General features: G+C 44.2%; 1 protein-coding gene across 2 annotated transcripts in view; it reads left to right on the top strand.

Annotated features, from left to right (window-relative positions):
* traf3ip2a (TRAF3 interacting protein 2a) overlaps positions 1-19,653 on the top strand; it is an 88,857-nt gene that overhangs the window by 57,862 nt on the left and 11,342 nt on the right. For both annotated transcript variants that reach the window (XM_072551776.1, XM_072551785.1), the window contains 3 exons: positions 2,112-2,180; positions 4,599-4,715; positions 7,536-7,610. In XM_072551776.1, coding sequence (XP_072407877.1) covers positions 2,112-2,180; positions 4,599-4,715; positions 7,536-7,610 — 261 coding nt within the window. The remainder of the gene's footprint in view (positions 1-2,111; positions 2,181-4,598; positions 4,716-7,535; positions 7,611-19,653) is intronic.

Below are 19,653 nucleotides of genomic sequence, written 5' to 3' on the forward strand. Positions count from 1 at the left end.
AGACGGTGACCCTCATGTTAAATCACCACCAGTCGTTTCTCATGAATGAGAGAGCAGCCCGATGGGTGGGTAGGAAGATGGCGACTTTACTTTCACCTTATTTGGTCGTCCGATAGTGTAGGAAGCAAAATTGAGCAGCAGCTCTGGTTGTTTTATTTGGGGGAGCGTTCACAGATGGAGATTTTGAAGCTTTTGGATTCTAACCAAATGTGTTTACTTTACAAATAATAAAAGAAGATATAAGTCCCAAGTAATGAAGGAGAAAATAGCAGTATACACACAAAAGCTCAGTGACAGGAAACAAGAGTTGCAATGGTTGGATATTTTTACACAGGGTGGATGTTTGCATTTGTGTTCCCCAAGGATGGACCAGCTTTGGGCCCAGTATTCCTTGTCATTTTTTTAGGAAGGGCTTGGAGCCAGATCTGAGGAGCTCCACTATCAAGTTTCCAATGATCGGATATTTGGTAGAGAATCATGATGAAGATAATTGTAGATTTGTGGACAACATTGACAGGATGATGAATTGGCAGGACTATAGCAGACCCAGTTCAATATCAAGCAATGGGACACCTTTAACGCAGACGGACTGTGTCATATAAAAGTTTTGGATTTGAAAAAGTATAGATGAGCAGAAACATTGGTGTCCACGCACACAAATCCTTTAAGTTGGAATGGCAAGCTGATGGGGCATTTAAAAAATGACATTGGTTGCTTGTAGTTATAAATAGAGAAATTGTACACAAAAGGACAAGTCTTTCCACTTATGGGAAAGTCTAGGACCAGAGGGCACAATCACATGTAAGGGATCACCCATTTAAGACAGAGATGAGGAGAAATATCTGCTGTCAGAAGGTAGTGAATCTGTGAAATTCTTTACCACCAAGGACTGTAGAGGTTGGGTTGTTAAGTGTATTTAAGGCTGAGACTAATGGACTTTTAATCAGCAAGGAAACCAAGTGTGCTCAGTAAAAGGCAGGAAATTGTAGTTAAGTATGATCAGATCATTGATCGCATTAATGGCAGGGGACACTTGATGGGCTGAATGGCCTACCTTCTGCTCCTGTATCTTGTGTTTCTATGGAATACAAGCAAAATGGTCATTCTAGAATTCCCTAAAACACCTGGTTAGAGGCTTCCGCTGCAGAATTTGGGGGCACCATACTTCAGAAAAGATGTGAAGGTGAACAAAAGACAGAGATGGTCCAGGAACAAGAGCCTTCAGTTCTGAAGAGAGTCTGGCTATGTAAGGGATGTTCACCTTAAAACAGAGGCAGTTAGAAGGTGACTAACTCACAATGGAGAAAGTGAGGACTGCAGATGCTGGAGATCAGAGCTGAAAATGTGTTGCTGGAAAAGCGCAGCAGGTCGGGCAGCATCCAAGGAGCAGGAGAATCGACGTTTCGGGCATCAGCCTGAAGAAGGGCTCGTGCCCGAAACGTCGATTCTCCTGCTCCTTGGATGCTACCTGACCCGCTGCGCTTTTCCAGCAACACATTTTCAGGACTAACCCACAATGGTGAGTGGATTTTATCAAGATAGATCGAGAAAATCTAGACTGTCTCGTGAGTTGGTCAATATCTAAAGATCATAGACTCAAAATCTAGATGGAGGATAAGGAGATTTTTCTTCCTTTTGGGCGATGGTTGAGATCTAGAAAAACTCCCAGAATAGGTGGTGGAAACTGTTTCTGTGAGTAATGTTAAAAGTGAATTGGACAGGTATGTGAGCATGAGGAACCTACACAGTTTGAGACAAAAAAGCTGAAGTATGGAACTAGCCAGCACAGCCAAACGGCCTCCTTCAATGCTCTGACTTGCAGTGGTTCAAAGTAACACAAAGACAAACCAAAACAAAACATACATTCATGTGTATAATGTGCATGGAGATTTCCATGGTCTCAAAGTCCTGTCCTTCATGACATTTTACTACATGCTAGTGCAGTGTGACCCTGCTGTGCCTCTGGGCCAGCTGATTCTGTTTGAATGCTCACCCTCCAATTCATAACTTGATGGCCTCCGTGCGAACCCTTCATTAAAGATTCTTCAGGTGATGGACAGCCCACAAACGCCATGTTTAAATCATCAAGCTGGATTATTTTTGTTCAACAGATTGACATTTTTCAAGACTCTGTTCGTGGCATAGACATTATCAAATGGATGGAAGGCTACCTGACCAATGTAAGTACTCCAGTGCAATAAAACACTGTTGGAATACACAACTTGGAAGGTGCCAGTTGTGGCTCAGTGGGAGGAACTTTGCCTCTCAGCGCAATGATTATGGCTCCAGGACCACTCCCGCCCCCAACTGGGTCATGGATGTGAAAAGGTAATCGTGCTGATACTCCAATGTCGATGCACTGGGGTGAGATCTTTCTGGTACCCCCTTGTGGTAGATGGATATGAAAGTTGTCAACATATTTCACCAAAGAAGAGCAGGGGGAATACTGTTTCCTATGTCTTAATTAACTTCGATCTACCCAAACAGCATCACGAAAACAGATTCAAATAGCTGATTATTATCGCATTAGTGTTCCTAGAGGTTTCGCTACATGCCAATTGGATGCTGTGTTTGTACATTCAAACACTAACAGACCTCACTTCAAAAATATTTCATTGCTGTCATATTTGTGAAAGGCATTATATAGGTGCAACTCTACCTAACAGTTCAGAGTTGTGCCATACACATTTTTAAAGATTTAATCTTTGCGAAGTAACTGTCCTCACACAGAACACACGATATCCACATTCCTTTTGAGAAACTCTCTCATTCTGCTGCTGGTCTAAAGCAGTGCAGTGAACTAGAATGATCCCAGGCCCAATTGTCAGTCATGCTTGACTGGTTTCAGCTAGGCAGCATCTCTGACTTCTTGGTCTTAGGTCTGAACTATAAATAGAAAGGATAGATGTCCATATGTATGGTGCTGTGGGAGCTGATAGCATAGTGGTATAATTGCTGGACTATTAATCCAGAGACTCCAGATAACATTCTGAGGCCTTGGGTTCAAATCCCACTGTTGCAGATGGTGCAATTTCAATTCAACAAAAATCTGAAATTAAGAGTTTCATGTTGATTATCAGGAGTCCGGGGGGGGGGGTGCAGAGAACTCATCTGGTTCACTAATATCCTTTCAGGAAGGAAACTGTTGTCCTTACCCAGTCTGGCCTACAGGTGAGTCCAGACCCATAGCAACGGGTTTGCTTCTTAACTGCCCTCTGGGCAGTTCGGGTTGGGTAATAAATGCTGGCCTAGCCAGTAATGTCCTCACCCTGTGAATGAATTTTAAAAAGCACCTTTCAAAAGTGCAGAATAGCCCAAACCAAAGTCGAAGAAGTACCGGCCTTTTCTGTCCTTGGAGGCAAAGATGACCATGTTCATCATCTGAGATTTTCACTGGGGGTTTTGCTGGATACACAAGTGACAGTGAAGGTTGATTCCACCCCCAAAGGCCGTGCAGTGAAGAGGATGGGATTCTGCAGGCGAGTGAGCTCTGGCTGAGTTGCAGCCTGGGGCTTTCCCATCCGTCTATTTTTCACTCTACTTCTGATGTGAACTTGCTTTCACAGGAGGCACTGACTCATGGTCATTGTTGCAAAGCAGGGTCTCGCAGACACTAGTAAGATAAATCACTGGGTAAACTGCTGTCAGTTCTTTGTGCCAAATACAACAGCAAGAGCTGGTGATCATTTCCTGTCTGCCAGCCAATCGGATAGACAGGTGAGTAGGCAAACCAGTAGTCAGAGAACAAGACCCGCAGGGAGAGGATGATTGGCCATTCAATTTTAGGGAGATTGGCATGGGAAAGAAAGAAGCCACAGTCCGTAGAGACACCAAATGTTTCCTTGGGGAACCAGCTCCTGAAGAAGCCAGCAGTTCCTACCATTGTGTCACTGCTGGCTTTCCCCAGCCCTGTTGAGACCCAGACAGTAGCTGTCCAATTTAAATTGGGTTTTTTTATTGTACTGTAAGAGTTATATTTGGAAATGAATGAGCACACATCTCCAAGGAGTCACTAAGGTCTCGAAACCCAACCTTGTTGGATTGGGGATCTGTTTGTCATGCCTAACCATTATCTTCCCAACCACCAGGGATGGGAGGTTAATATTGAATCCATTGTAACATTTATGCCTACCTGAGAGAACAGATGAAAAGCAGCCCCACCCCACATACTGCACTGAAGTGTCAGCCTAGATTACCTGCACCAGTCTCGAGAATGGCCCTTGGTGCCATAGTCTTATCACTTCCAGACAACAGTTTGAGACAAGGCTGACACCTACAAAATGTTCATATTTTATTGACAGCATGTTATGTATTAAGATAAATGATTCACAATAAAAAGGCAGCCATGTCCATCAGCAGTTTGAATTGTTCCTTCAGAAACTCAGTGAAATTGTAGCTGTAGTCTCACTCTGTCAACACTCCCTCATTGTTTATTGTTGTTCAACATGAAGGTATGGAAATTGCTGTGGGAGCAAGATAAAATATATCCAACTTGTGACTGCTTATTTCTTGGAATGACTGCACTAATGGCAATAGAGCAACAGTGCTGCTTCAACCAAATGATAGAAGAGTCACTGTTCTGCTCTTCTTGCTTACAGAGGGAGGTGATGATTGTCATCGCAATTAGTCCAAAGTACAAACAGGATGTCGAGGGAACCAAATCAGAACAACTGAAAGATGAGCACAGCTTGCACACAAAATACATCCACAGAATGGTAAGGAAATGAAGCTCGAGTCTTTGATATGCAACTTCTTGTTTTAGTAATTGCTAAAAGTAAACCCAGTGCTAACGGGGTAGTTTAGATCAAAGACCCAAAGAAAGCAGAGACTTTCAGGTAAAATCTGTAGTTTGTACGTGCTGTGTCCCTACACTGTGTGAGCTGCTGTCCTGCTGAGGGTTGTGTTGCACTGCCCTGTGCCATGTAAGAATCGACAGGGCTGACCTGGTCTCAGATGGCAGAGGGAAACCACTTGCTGGTCTCTTGTCATTTCCATGAAATAATTTATTTTACATCAGCGAGCTTTTGGCAAGTGACATAGACATTGTTGCAGAGACTTTGAGCAGGATCAGATGTTAGACTTCGTTCTTCTGAGATCATAAGTAGTTCTACTGACAGGTCCACATGACATCATCACAGTGCAAAGTGCTTGGTGGTACTCCTTGGTATTAACTATTTCGAATCCAAATAAAACACCATCAAATGTACTCATGTAGCAGGTAGGGAATGCTAATGATTACAATCTGATGTGAAATCGAAACCAAACCCTTCAACCTTGGGAATGGGGAGCAAATTGCTCATATGGCGAATTCTAGAAAGATAATAATTTTGAAATGTAAATCACTTTCACTCCCTTTAATGTACTTTGTTTTCCTGAAGGCTATGATTCCTATCACAATGTGATTCCCTGCATACTGTTCCTCTCATGACTCTTCTGTGACTGCTCTACCTGCTGACTCCTGTTAAGACACCATTGGAAGTGTACTGTTCCACTGCTGATTCCTGTGGGGATAGTGTACTACAGGAATGTCCCTCTGGTGACATGGATACAGAATGGTTTCATTGCTGCCACCTTTTTTGAGTTTTGATATATGTGTCTGCTCAGAAAATGTGGCTGGGCTATTGAACAATATGATCAGCCAAAGCTTGATTCTACATGTGGGCATTTTCTCACAGGAATTGATGGTCACGTCTCCAGAGCAGAAATCTTGGCTCATCAATTTTATCCTTCTTAACCTGGAATAATGAAGCCTATGGTGCAGCATGCAGTAATATCAGAATATAGCAGAAATCACCCTGCCACCCTCTTGGGTTGTATGTCTTGGTATCAGTCTACAAATTAGGGGGAGCATGGTAGCCCAATGGTTAGCACTACTGCCTCATAGTGACAGGGACCTGGGTTGGATTCCACCCTCAGGTGACTGTGTGAAATTTCCACATTTTCCCCATTGTCTGCATGGGTTTCCTCCCACAGTCCAAAGATGTGCAGGTTAGGTGGATTAGCCATGGAAAATGCAGGGTTACAGGGGTAGAGTGGGGAGCATGAGTCTGGGTGGGATGCTCTTCAGAGGGCCAGTGTGGACTCGATGGGCCAAATGGGATTCTGTGTTCTATGATTATAGGATTGATTTACTCACTTGTTGGAGCAAATTCATGTGCTTTTAACCCCAGCAGAGTCTTCATGTCAAGCCAAAAGCATGGCACTGTTGATTAATATGCCAGTTAGAAATTACCAAACAGCTCATGAGGCCACACTTAGATGGGTGCCTTTCTCTGGTTTTCCTCATTCCTCAAACTGTACATTGTGTTTCAATGCATACAACCTCCAAGAATTGGCATTCACATTAACCTTAAAGTAATTATGGTTCACCATTGTTGCAACAAAGGAAAAACTAGATCATTAGATAGCATTCCCATTGCTTCATCTTGAATGTAATTACCTGCTCGCAGGCATCATTAGACACAGTGATGTGAACAAAGCGTAAATGAGCAAGTTGTTTGTAAAAGCTTTATATAATTTCACTTCTGTAGATTTGTTCTCAACCTGAATGCTCCTTTTTAAACTGTTACTTTGATAAAGGGTTTTCTGGGTGTGGTGTAACAAATGCTTCATTGCAGTCTCAATGATAGCATCTTACACAAAGTTGATGAAAAGACAACATTACTTGCTCATTTTTGAGAGAATGTTGACTTTGGAGTGTCCAAGGCTATGCAGGCCAGGTGGATTAACCATGGGAAATGCAGGGTTACAGGAATAGAGGCTGGGTCTGGGTGGGATGCTCTTTGGAGGATCCGTGTAGACTTGATGGCCCAAATAGCCTATTTCGACACTGTAGGAATCCTATGAATGTCACCAAACCACTTCATTATGTGGCATCATGGCCTGCTTTACAATAAAGAATTGTGATAATGTCCAAAGAAATTAGCATTGACTTGCAAGACGCAGTGTAATGAATTATAAACAAGCTGCACATGAAGAATGACACTTTTTCTTATTGGAATATGCCATGCTACTTAAGGTGATGCATGTGTGACAGCTACTGACTGCTGGAGTTTGGAGCAATCCCACAACTTGGTAATAGTGGGGTGGTGGTACAAGTGTCAATAAGAAAGGCAGCACAATTATTGTCCAAGATGAGAAAGCAAGGTATAGCTAGCTCGATGTAACTCTGTACTGCCTCACCATTGTCCGAAATGGCAGCCTTCCATAGTTCCATGGCATTGCTAGCAAGGATGGCATTGGAATGAACAATCATTGACAATGGTGGCTTTATTTGAGTTGGACTATAGAGACACCATAACTTTGACAACACTCTTTACAAAGCAAAGCCTCCAGTAGCAATGTTTTCCATTCAAATCCAGTTCAACATGGTGCATGGCTAAGCAAATATCTTCCTCTTTTCTTTCATTTCCTATATTCACCAGATCAGTGTTTCAGTGTCAACTGAGGATAACCTTATAACCTGCTGTACCTGTCCATGACACCCTGCATTGAAATGTCTGCTGTGGCCTTTCAGAGTATTGTTTTTCTTTCAGATGCAGATTGAGTTCATACAACAATCAAGCATGAACTTCAGGTTTATACCAGTACTCTTTGCAAATGCTACCAAGGCAAGTAAAGACTGATCTTTCCTTTGCCCTAGGAGTTCCTGCACATAAGAAATGTTTTTTTTTGTTAAATTAACATTTTCCAGCTGCAGTTTTAGCTGGAAAGGTTAAATTGAACACTGCTTGAAGCATTTAGTGAACATCACTTAGATTTCTGGAAATGTATAAACAAAATCTGAAAACAAGGTAGTCACTAAAAGTAAGGATAAGCCCAGGACCTACAGGCCATTCAGCTTAATCGCAGTGGTACACAGACTTCTAGGTCTGATAATCCAGGACAAAATTAAATCATTTTATACAATTGTGGATAAATTGAGGAAAGCCGGCTGAGGTTTATCAGCGGGAAATCATATTTTACTAAATTAACTGATGAACTGAGATTTCAGAGAGGGTTGTTTAAGGACTAATTAATGTGATTATGTGGACATCCAAAAGATATTTGATAAAAGTGCCTTATAAAAGGCTTGCAAATAAAGTTGAACACTGTGGAATTGAAAGAAATGTTGTACCATGTTACAGTGTTAGCTGAGTGACAGGAAACTGTGGGAGTGGTGCTGAACAGTTGCTTTTCAAACTGGAAGAACTTATTCTGTGGGGTACCTGGGGAAGATATCAGGAATACTGCTTTTCATGATCTACATGAATGACCTAGACTTGGTTGCACACAGAACTACCGCATATACTCGAGTAAGAGTCGAATTTGTTTGACAACTTTTTAAGGTTAATTTTATGGGGTCGACGATTACATGGTTGCTACTTTTGAGGGACTGACGTTCATGCCCGTCAAAATTCAAAATTCATATTGCATCATTAGCAGAAGCTCAATTAATCTCGAAACAAGTAAAGAGAAAAACTTGAATTGTGGTAATTCCAAACTCCCGGAGCGGAGCACAACAGCCAGCGGACTGGAGGACCGGGAGTGGAGCAGAACAGAATAACCAACAGACCGAAAAGCTGGGGCAGGACATGACAGCTGGCACACTGACTCATAAATGTGATCTGTTGTCTGTGGAGAACTAGAGTCAACGTTTATATGAGATATATGGAAAAGGGGGCCGACTTTTATAAGAGACCAACTATTACTGGAGTATTTGCAGATATCACAGCAAGCATTTCAGGTGCAGGGTATCATGGACAGGTACAGTAACTTGGAAGAATACTGAGCATTTGCAAGTCATTAGCTTATTTGGTTATATGGCTAGTGCAGGGATCAAGTCAACGAGGAGAAGCGAGACAAAGAAATGCCAAAAAGGGTGTAAGAACAGAAAGATATGACAAATAAATGTTCACAGTCACTGAGGGTAACAGGGTATGTTGTGAATGTCATATAGGGCTGTATAAAGGTGCTATAGGAAGGATAGAAAGGGGAGGAAGAGGGGGGAGCAGCTTGTTTGATTAGGGATAACATTACAGCTGTACTTCGAGAGGATATTCCTGGGATTACATCCAGGGAAGTTATTTGGGTGCACAGCAGCAGGAACAATTTGCCCCATCCCACCCCGCTCCACTAACACTTATTTGAATGAATCATCAACCAATTGCAGATATTTTGCTGATTTATCCCTTCGGGCTGTTACTATAATTTTACAGGGTTTGGTGCTTTCTATACAAGTTTAACATTGTAGAGGTTGAAAGTGTGTAGCAGGAGATGAAAACCTTTATCCTGACTTCCAGGCTCCAGCACCAATCCGATCGGTAGGTACTGTCCTTGAAATGTAGAATGGTCTGGAGAATGTGCAGAGGAGAACCAACTGCTGACAGAGATTAGGGTGACAGAGGGCAAGAAAGATTCTCAGGAGGCATTCCTCCCTATCCAGGGCAGCAGTAGTTTCTAGGTACTGTCACTGGTCTAGTGATCCAGAACCCCAGTCCTATGGGGGCAAGGGCTCAAATCCCATCACTGATGGATGGTAACAGTTGACTTCATTTTTTACAAACAAAAAATAAAAGCTAGCCAAATGGCAACCACATAAGCACTCTCAATTATTGTCATAAACCACCTGCCTTGTATGGAAGGAGATGTGTGTCCTTATCTGGTGACTCCAGACCCACAGCAATGTGGTTTACTCTTAACTGGCCTCTGGGCGATGAGGAAGGAGCATTAAATGCATGCCCAGCCTGAAATGGCCATGTCCCATGACCTATTGAGAAAAGTTGTTCACAAAGCAATTCTCCCACCTGAACATCAGTGAGGAACAATGACTAGAATTTTATCGCCCCCTTGAAGCACACCGTATAGTGGTTCTTTGTGAAGGTTATTCATGGTGAAGAAGCAGTTTTACAGTAATTACATTAACACAATTTTTAAAAAGCCAAAAGCTGATGAATTATTATTTGTCAATAAAATTGCCTCTTTCTGTCAGCAAACTCTAAATTTAATGTAATGTCCTACGATATGTTTTTGTTACATGATGCAAGATTGTAAGATGAAATATACAAATCTCAGATACAAAAACAGGAGAAGTCTATCTGTGGAGAAAAACATCCTCTTTTCGTTACTTGTAGTGAGATTATCATTGCTAGTCCAAAGAAGGCATTTATGATTTTGCTACAGTCAGCTAACATTTGGAAAACTGTCACCCTCCCCCATGACACACACATACTCACACACACACACATACACACACAACACACACACATACACACACAACACACACACACACACAACACACACACAACACATGCATACACACATACACACAACACGCACATACACACACACACACAAAATACACACACACAACATACACACACTCTCTCACACACACACACTCTCACACAAACACATACACACACAACACACACACACACAAAACACACACACACAGCATACACACACTTTCTCACACACACACAGACATACACACACACTCTCACACAAACACATACACACACAACACACACACACATACACACAACACACACATGACACACACACTCAGACACACACACACACTTTCTCACACACATACACACTCTCTCTCACACATACACACTCTCTTACACACACACACTTACACACACACATACACACACTCACACTCTCTCACACACTCACACTCTCTCACACACACACTTACGCACACACACACTCTCTCACACACATTCTCTCACACACACACACTTGCACACACAATCTCTCTCAAACACACACTCTCTCACACACACACACATATCTCACACACGCACACACTGTCTAACACACACTCTCTCACACATATACACACTCTCTCATACATACACACTCTCCTACACACACACTCTCTCTCACACATACACACACTCTCTCTCATATACACACACTCTCTCACAAACGCACACACTCTCTCTCACCCACACACTTACACACACACACACTCTCTGTCTCACACACACACGCACATGCACACACACTGTCTCACACACATACACTCTTGCACATTCACTCACACACACACACTCTCACACATACACTCTCTCACACACACACACTTACACACACATACACACACACGCTCATACACACACACACTCTCACACGCACACGCTCTCACACACACTCTCTCTTGTACACACACACTCTCACACACACTCTCTCACACACACTCACACACACACTCTCTCTCACACACTCTCTCACACACACACTCTCACACGCACACTCACACACATACAAACACACTTACACACACTCACACACACACTCTCACACACAGACACACACTCTCACACACACACACTCTCTCACACACACTCTCACACCCACACTCTCACACACACAATCACACTCACCCACACAGACTTTCTCACACACACACACACTCTCTTACACACACACTTACACACATACACACACACACTCATACGCACACACTCTCACACGCACACACTCTCATACACTCTCTCTCACACACAAACTCTCACACACACACACTTACACACACAAATACACACACACATACACTCTCTCACACACACACTCAAACACACACTCTCTCTCACACACACACTTACACACACACATACAGACACACTCTCACACTCTCTCTCACACACACATTCACATTCTCACACACACACACTCTCTCTCACATACACATACACTCACACACACACACAATCTCACACACACACTTACACACACACATACACTCTCTCACACACACCCATACTCTCTCACACACACGTTTACACATACTTATACACACACACAAACTCTCTCTCACACACACACACTCTATCACACACACACACACACATATACACTCTCACACATACACACCACTTACACACACACACTCTCACACTCACACTCACACACACACAAACACACTTACACACACACTTACACACACCCACACACAGACACACACTCTCACACACACACACTCTCACACTCACACACACACTCACACTCTTTCTCACACACGCACACACACATACACGCTCTCTCACACATACACACTCTCTTACAAAACAAACACACATACACACACACACACTCATACACACACACTCTCACACGCACACACACTCTCTCTAACACACACAACCTTTCTCTCACACACACACTCTATCATACACACACTTACACACTCATACACACACATACACACACTTACACTCTCTCTCACACATACACACACTTACACACACGCTGTCACACACACACGCTGTCACACACACACAAACTTACACACATACACACTCTCTCTCACACACACACTCTCACACACACCCTCTATCACACACACACATACACACACATACTCTCTCACACACAGTCGCACATACACACACTCTCACACACACACACTCTCTCACACACACATTCACACATTCACACACACATTCACACACTCACTCACATACACTCACACACACACTCTCTCACACACACACTCTCACATTCACTCACACTTACACACACACGGACACTCTCACACACACACACTTGCACACACACACTCTCTCACAAACACACTCTCTCTCACACACACGCACTTACACACACACACTCTCACACTTACACACACGCATACACACACAGACTCTCTCACACACACACACTCTGACGTACACACACACACACTCTCTCTCACACACACTCTCTCTCGCACGCACACACTTACACACTCACACACTCTCTCACACACACATTCACACTCTCTCACACACACTCTCTCTCACACACATACACAGACACACACAGACACTCTCACACACACATTCACACTCTCTCTCACACACACACTCTCTCACACACACTTACGCACACACACACTCATACACATACTCTCACATGCACACAATCTCACACACACACTCTCTGTCACATACACACACACTTACACACACACACATACAAACACACTCACACACACTCTCTCTCACACATATACACTCTCTCACACACACTCTCACACACACTCACAGACACTCTCTCACACACACTCACAGACACTCTCTCACACACACCCACACTCTCTCACACACACATTTACACACACTTACACACACACACTCTCTCTCACACACAAACTCCCTAACACACACACACTCTATCACACACACACACACATACACTCTCTCTCACACATACACACACTTACACACACACTCTCTCACACACACACACTTACACACATACACACTCTCACACACACAAACTCTCTCACACACACACTCTATCATATACACACTTACACACACATACACACACATACACACACTTACACTCTCTCTCACACATACACACACTTACACACACACTCTCTCACACACACGCTGTCACACACACACAAACTTACACACATACACACTCTCTCTCACACACACACTCTCACACACACCCTCTATCACACACACACATACACACACATACACTCTCTCACACACACTCGCACATACACACACTCTCACACACACACTCTCTCACACACACATTCACACACTCACACACACATTCACACACTCACTCACATACACACTCTCACACATCCACACACACACACACTCTCTCACACACACACTCTCACATTCACTCACACTTACACACACACGGACACTCTCACACACACACACTTGCACACACACACACTCTCTCACAAACACACTCTCTCTCACACACACGCACTTACACACACACACTCTCACACTTACACACACGCATACACACACACACTCTCTCACACACACACACTCTGACGTACACACACACACACACTCTCTCTCACACACTCTCTCTCGCACACACACACTTACACACTCACACACTCTCTCACACACACATTCACACTCTCTCACACACACTCTCTCTCACACACATACACAGACACACATACACACTCTCACACACACATTCACACTCTCACACACACACTCTCTCACACACACTTACGCACACACACACACTCATACACATACTCTCACATGCACACAATCTCACACACACACTCTCTGTCACACACACACAAACTCTCTCTCACACACACACTCTATCAAACACACACACTCACACACACACACACTCTGTCACACACACACACACACTTACACACACACATACAAACACACTCACACACACTCTCTCTCACACATATACACTCTCTCACACACACTCTCACACACACTCACAGACACTCTCTCACACACACCCACACTCTCTCACACACGCATTTACACACACTTACACACACACACTCTCTCTCTCACACACAAACTCCCTAACACACACACACTCTATCACACACACTCTATCACACACACACACTTACACACACATACACACACATACACTCTCTCTCACACATACACACACTTACACACACACTCTCTCACACACACACTCTCACACACACACACTTACACACATACACACTCTCACACACACAAACTCTCTCACACACACACTCTATCACACACACACATACACTCTCACACACTCACACACACACACTCTCTCACACACATATTCACACACTCACACACACACTCACACACACACATACACTCACACACACACTCTCACACATACACACACATACTCTCTTTCACACACACTCTCATACACACTCACACTTGCACACACACACTCTCTCTCACAAACAAACACTCTCTCTCACACGCACACTTTCACACACACACTCATTCACACGCACACACACACTCTCTCACACACAAGCGCATACACACACACTCACACACCCACTCTCACATACACACACACTCTCACACACACACTCTCTCGCACACACACACTTACACACACATTCACACTCTCTCTCACACACACTCTCTCACACACACATACATACACACACACACACTCTCACATGCACACAATCTCACACACACACTCTGTCACACACACACAAACTCTCTCACACACACATTCTATCAAACACACACACTCACGCACACACACACACTGTCACACACACACGCTTACACACACATACAGACACACTCACACACACACTCTCTCACACACACACTTACACACACTTACACTCTCACACACACTCACACACACTCTCTCACACACACACACACACTCACACACACAAACTCTCTCACACACACACACTCTATCAAACACACACACTCACACACACACACACTCTGTCACACACACACACACTTACACACACACACATACAAACACACTCACACACACTCTCTCTCACACATATACACTCTCTCACACACACTCTCACACACACTCACAGACACTCTCTCACACACACCCACACTCTCTCACACACGCATTTACACACACTTACACACACACTCTCTCTCTCTCACACACAAACTCCCTAACACACACACACTCTATCACACACACTCTATCACACACACACACTTACACACACATACACACACATACACTCTCTCTCACACATACACACACTTACACACACACTCTCTCACACACACTCTCACACACACACACTTACACACATACACACTCTCACACACACAAACTCTCTCACACACACACTCTATCACACACACACATACACTCTCACACACTCGCACACACACACTCTCTCACACACATATTCACACACTCACACACACACTCACACACACACATACACTCACACACACACTCTCACACATACACACACATACTCTCTCTCACACACACTCTCATACACACTCACACTTGCACACACACACTCTCTCTCACAAACACACACTCTCTCTCACACACACACTTTCACACACACACTCATTCACACGCACACACACACTCTCTCACACACACAAGCGCATACACACACACTCACACACACACTCTCACATACACACACACTCTCACACACACACACTCTCTCGCACACACACACTTACACACACATTCACACTCTCTCTCACACACACTCTCTCACACACACATACACACTCTCACATGCACACAATCTCACACACACACTCTGTCACACACACACAAACTCTCTCACACACACATTCTATCAAACACACACACTCACGCACACACACACACTGTCACACACACACACGCTTACACACACATACAGACACACACACTTACACTCTCACACACACTCACACACACACTCTCTCACACACACACACACTCACACACACAAACTCTCTCACACACACCCTATCACACACACTCTATCACACACACACTTACACACACATACACTCTCTCTCACACATACACACACTTACACACACACTCTCTCACACACACTCTCATACACAAACACACTTACACACAAACACACTTTCTCTCACACACACAAACTCTCCCACACACACACTCACACGCACACTCACACGCACACTCACACACACACAAACACACTTACACACATACACACATACACACTTACACACACACACACTCACACACACTCTCACCCACACAAACACTTGCACACACACATACTCTCTCTCACACACACACTCACACACACACACACTCTCTCTCTCTCACTCACATGCACAACACACACACAATTACAAACAACACACACACGCTTACACACACATACACACACACTCTCACACTTACACACACGCATACACACGCAGACTCTCTCACACACACACACTCTGACGTACACACACACACACTCTCTCTCACACACACTCTCTCTCGCACGCACACACTTACACACTCACACACTCTCTCACACACACATTCACACTCTCTCACACACACTCTCTCTCACACACATACACAGACACACACAGACACTCTCACACACACATTCACACTCTCTCTCACACACACACTCTCTCACACACACTTACGCACACACACACTCATACACATACTCTCACATGCACACAATCTCACACACACACTCTCTGTCACACACACACACACTTACACACACACACATACAAACACACTCACACACACTCTCTCTCACACATATACACTCTCTCACACACACTCTCACACACACTCACAGACACTCTCTCACACACACCCACACTCTCTCACACACACATTTACACACACTTACACACACACACTCTCTCTCACACACAAACTCCCTAACACACACACACTCTATCACACACACACACACATACACTCTCTCTCACACATACACACACTTACACACACACTCTCTCACACACACACACTTACACACATACACACTCTCACACACACAAACTCTCTCACACACACACTCTATCATATACACACTTACACACACATACACACACATACGCACACTTACACTCTCTCTCACACATACACACACTTACACACACACTCTCACACACACGCTGTCACACACACACAAACTTACACACATACACACTCTCTCTCACACACACACTCTCACACACACCCTCTATCACACACACACATACACACACATACACTCTCTCACACACACTCGCACATACACACACTCTCACACACACACTCTCTCACACACACATTCACACACTCACACACACATTCACACACTCACTCACATACACACTCTCACACATCCACACACACACACACTCTCTCACACACACACTCTCACATTCACTCACACTTACACACACACGGACACTCTCACACACACACACTTGCACACACACACTCTCTCTCACAAACACACTCTCTCTCACACACACGCACTTACACACACACACTCTCACACTTACACACACGCATACACACACACACTCTCACACACACACACTCTGACGTACACACACACACACACTCTCTCTCACACACTCTCTCTCGCACACACACACTTACACACTCACACACTCTCTCACACACACATTCACACTCTCTCACACACACTCTCTCTCACACACATACACAGACACACATACACACTCTCACACACACATTCACACTCTCACACACACACTCTCTCACACACACTTACGCACACACACACACTCATACACATACTCTCACATGCACACAATCTCACACACACACTCTCTGTCACACACACACAAACTCTCTCTCACACACACACTCTATCAAACACACACACTCACACACACACACACTTACACACACACATACAAACACACTCACACACACTCTCTCTCACACATATACACTCTCTCACACACACTCTCACACACACTCACAGACACTCTCTCACACACACCCACACTCTCTCACACACGCATTTACACACACTTACACACACACACTCTCTCTCTCACACACAAACTCCCTAACACACACACACTCTATCACACACACTCTATCACACACACACACTTACACACACATACACACACATACACTCTCTCTCACACATACACACACTTACACACACACTCTCTCACACACACACTCTCACACACACACACTTACACACATACACACTCTCACACACACAAACTCTCTCACACACACACTCTATCACACACACACATACACTCTCACACACTCACACACACACACTCTCTCACACACATATTCACACACTCACACACACACTCACACACACACATACACACACTCTCACACATACACACACATACTCTCTTTCACACACACTCTCATACACACTCACACTTGCACACACACACTCTCTCTCACAAACACACACTCTCTCTCACACACACACTTTCACACACACACTCATTCACACGCACACACACACTCTCTCACACACAAGCGCATACACACACACTCACACACACACTCTCACATACACACACACTCTCACACACACACTCTCTCGCACACACACACTTACACACACATTCACACTCTCTCTCACACACACTCTCTCACACACACATACATACACACACACACACTCATACACACACACTCTCACACGCACACACACTCTCTCTAACACACACAACCTTTCTCTCACACACACACTCTATCATACACACACTTACACACTCATACACACACATACACACACTTACACTCTCTCTCACACATACACACACTTACACACACGCTGTCACACACACACGCTGTCACACACACACAAACTTACACACATACACACTCTCTCTCACACACACACTCTCACACACACCCTCTATCACACACACACATACACACACATACTCTCTCACACACAGTCGCACATACACACACTCTCACACACACACACTCTCTCACACACACATTCACACATTCACACACACATTCACACACTCACTCACATACACTCACACACACACTCTCTCACACACACACTCTCACATTCACTCACACTTACACACACACGGACACTCTCACACACACACACTTGCACACACACACTCTCTCACAAACACACTCTCTCTCACACACACGCACTTACACACACACACTCTCACACTTACACACACGCATACACACACAGACTCTCTCACACACACACACTCTGACGTACACACACACACACTCTCTCTCACACACACTCTCTCTCGCACGCACACACTTACACACTCACACACTCTCTCACACACACATTCACACTCTCTCACACACACTCTCTCTCACACACATACACAGACACACACAGACACTCTCACACACACATTCACACTCTCTCTCACACACACACTCTCTCACACACACTTACGCACA

The sequence above is a fragment of the Chiloscyllium punctatum genome, chromosome 3 (assembly GCF_047496795.1).
Source record: "Chiloscyllium punctatum isolate Juve2018m chromosome 3, sChiPun1.3, whole genome shotgun sequence".
NCBI classification, from domain to species: Eukaryota; Metazoa; Chordata; class Chondrichthyes; order Orectolobiformes; family Hemiscylliidae; genus Chiloscyllium; species Chiloscyllium punctatum.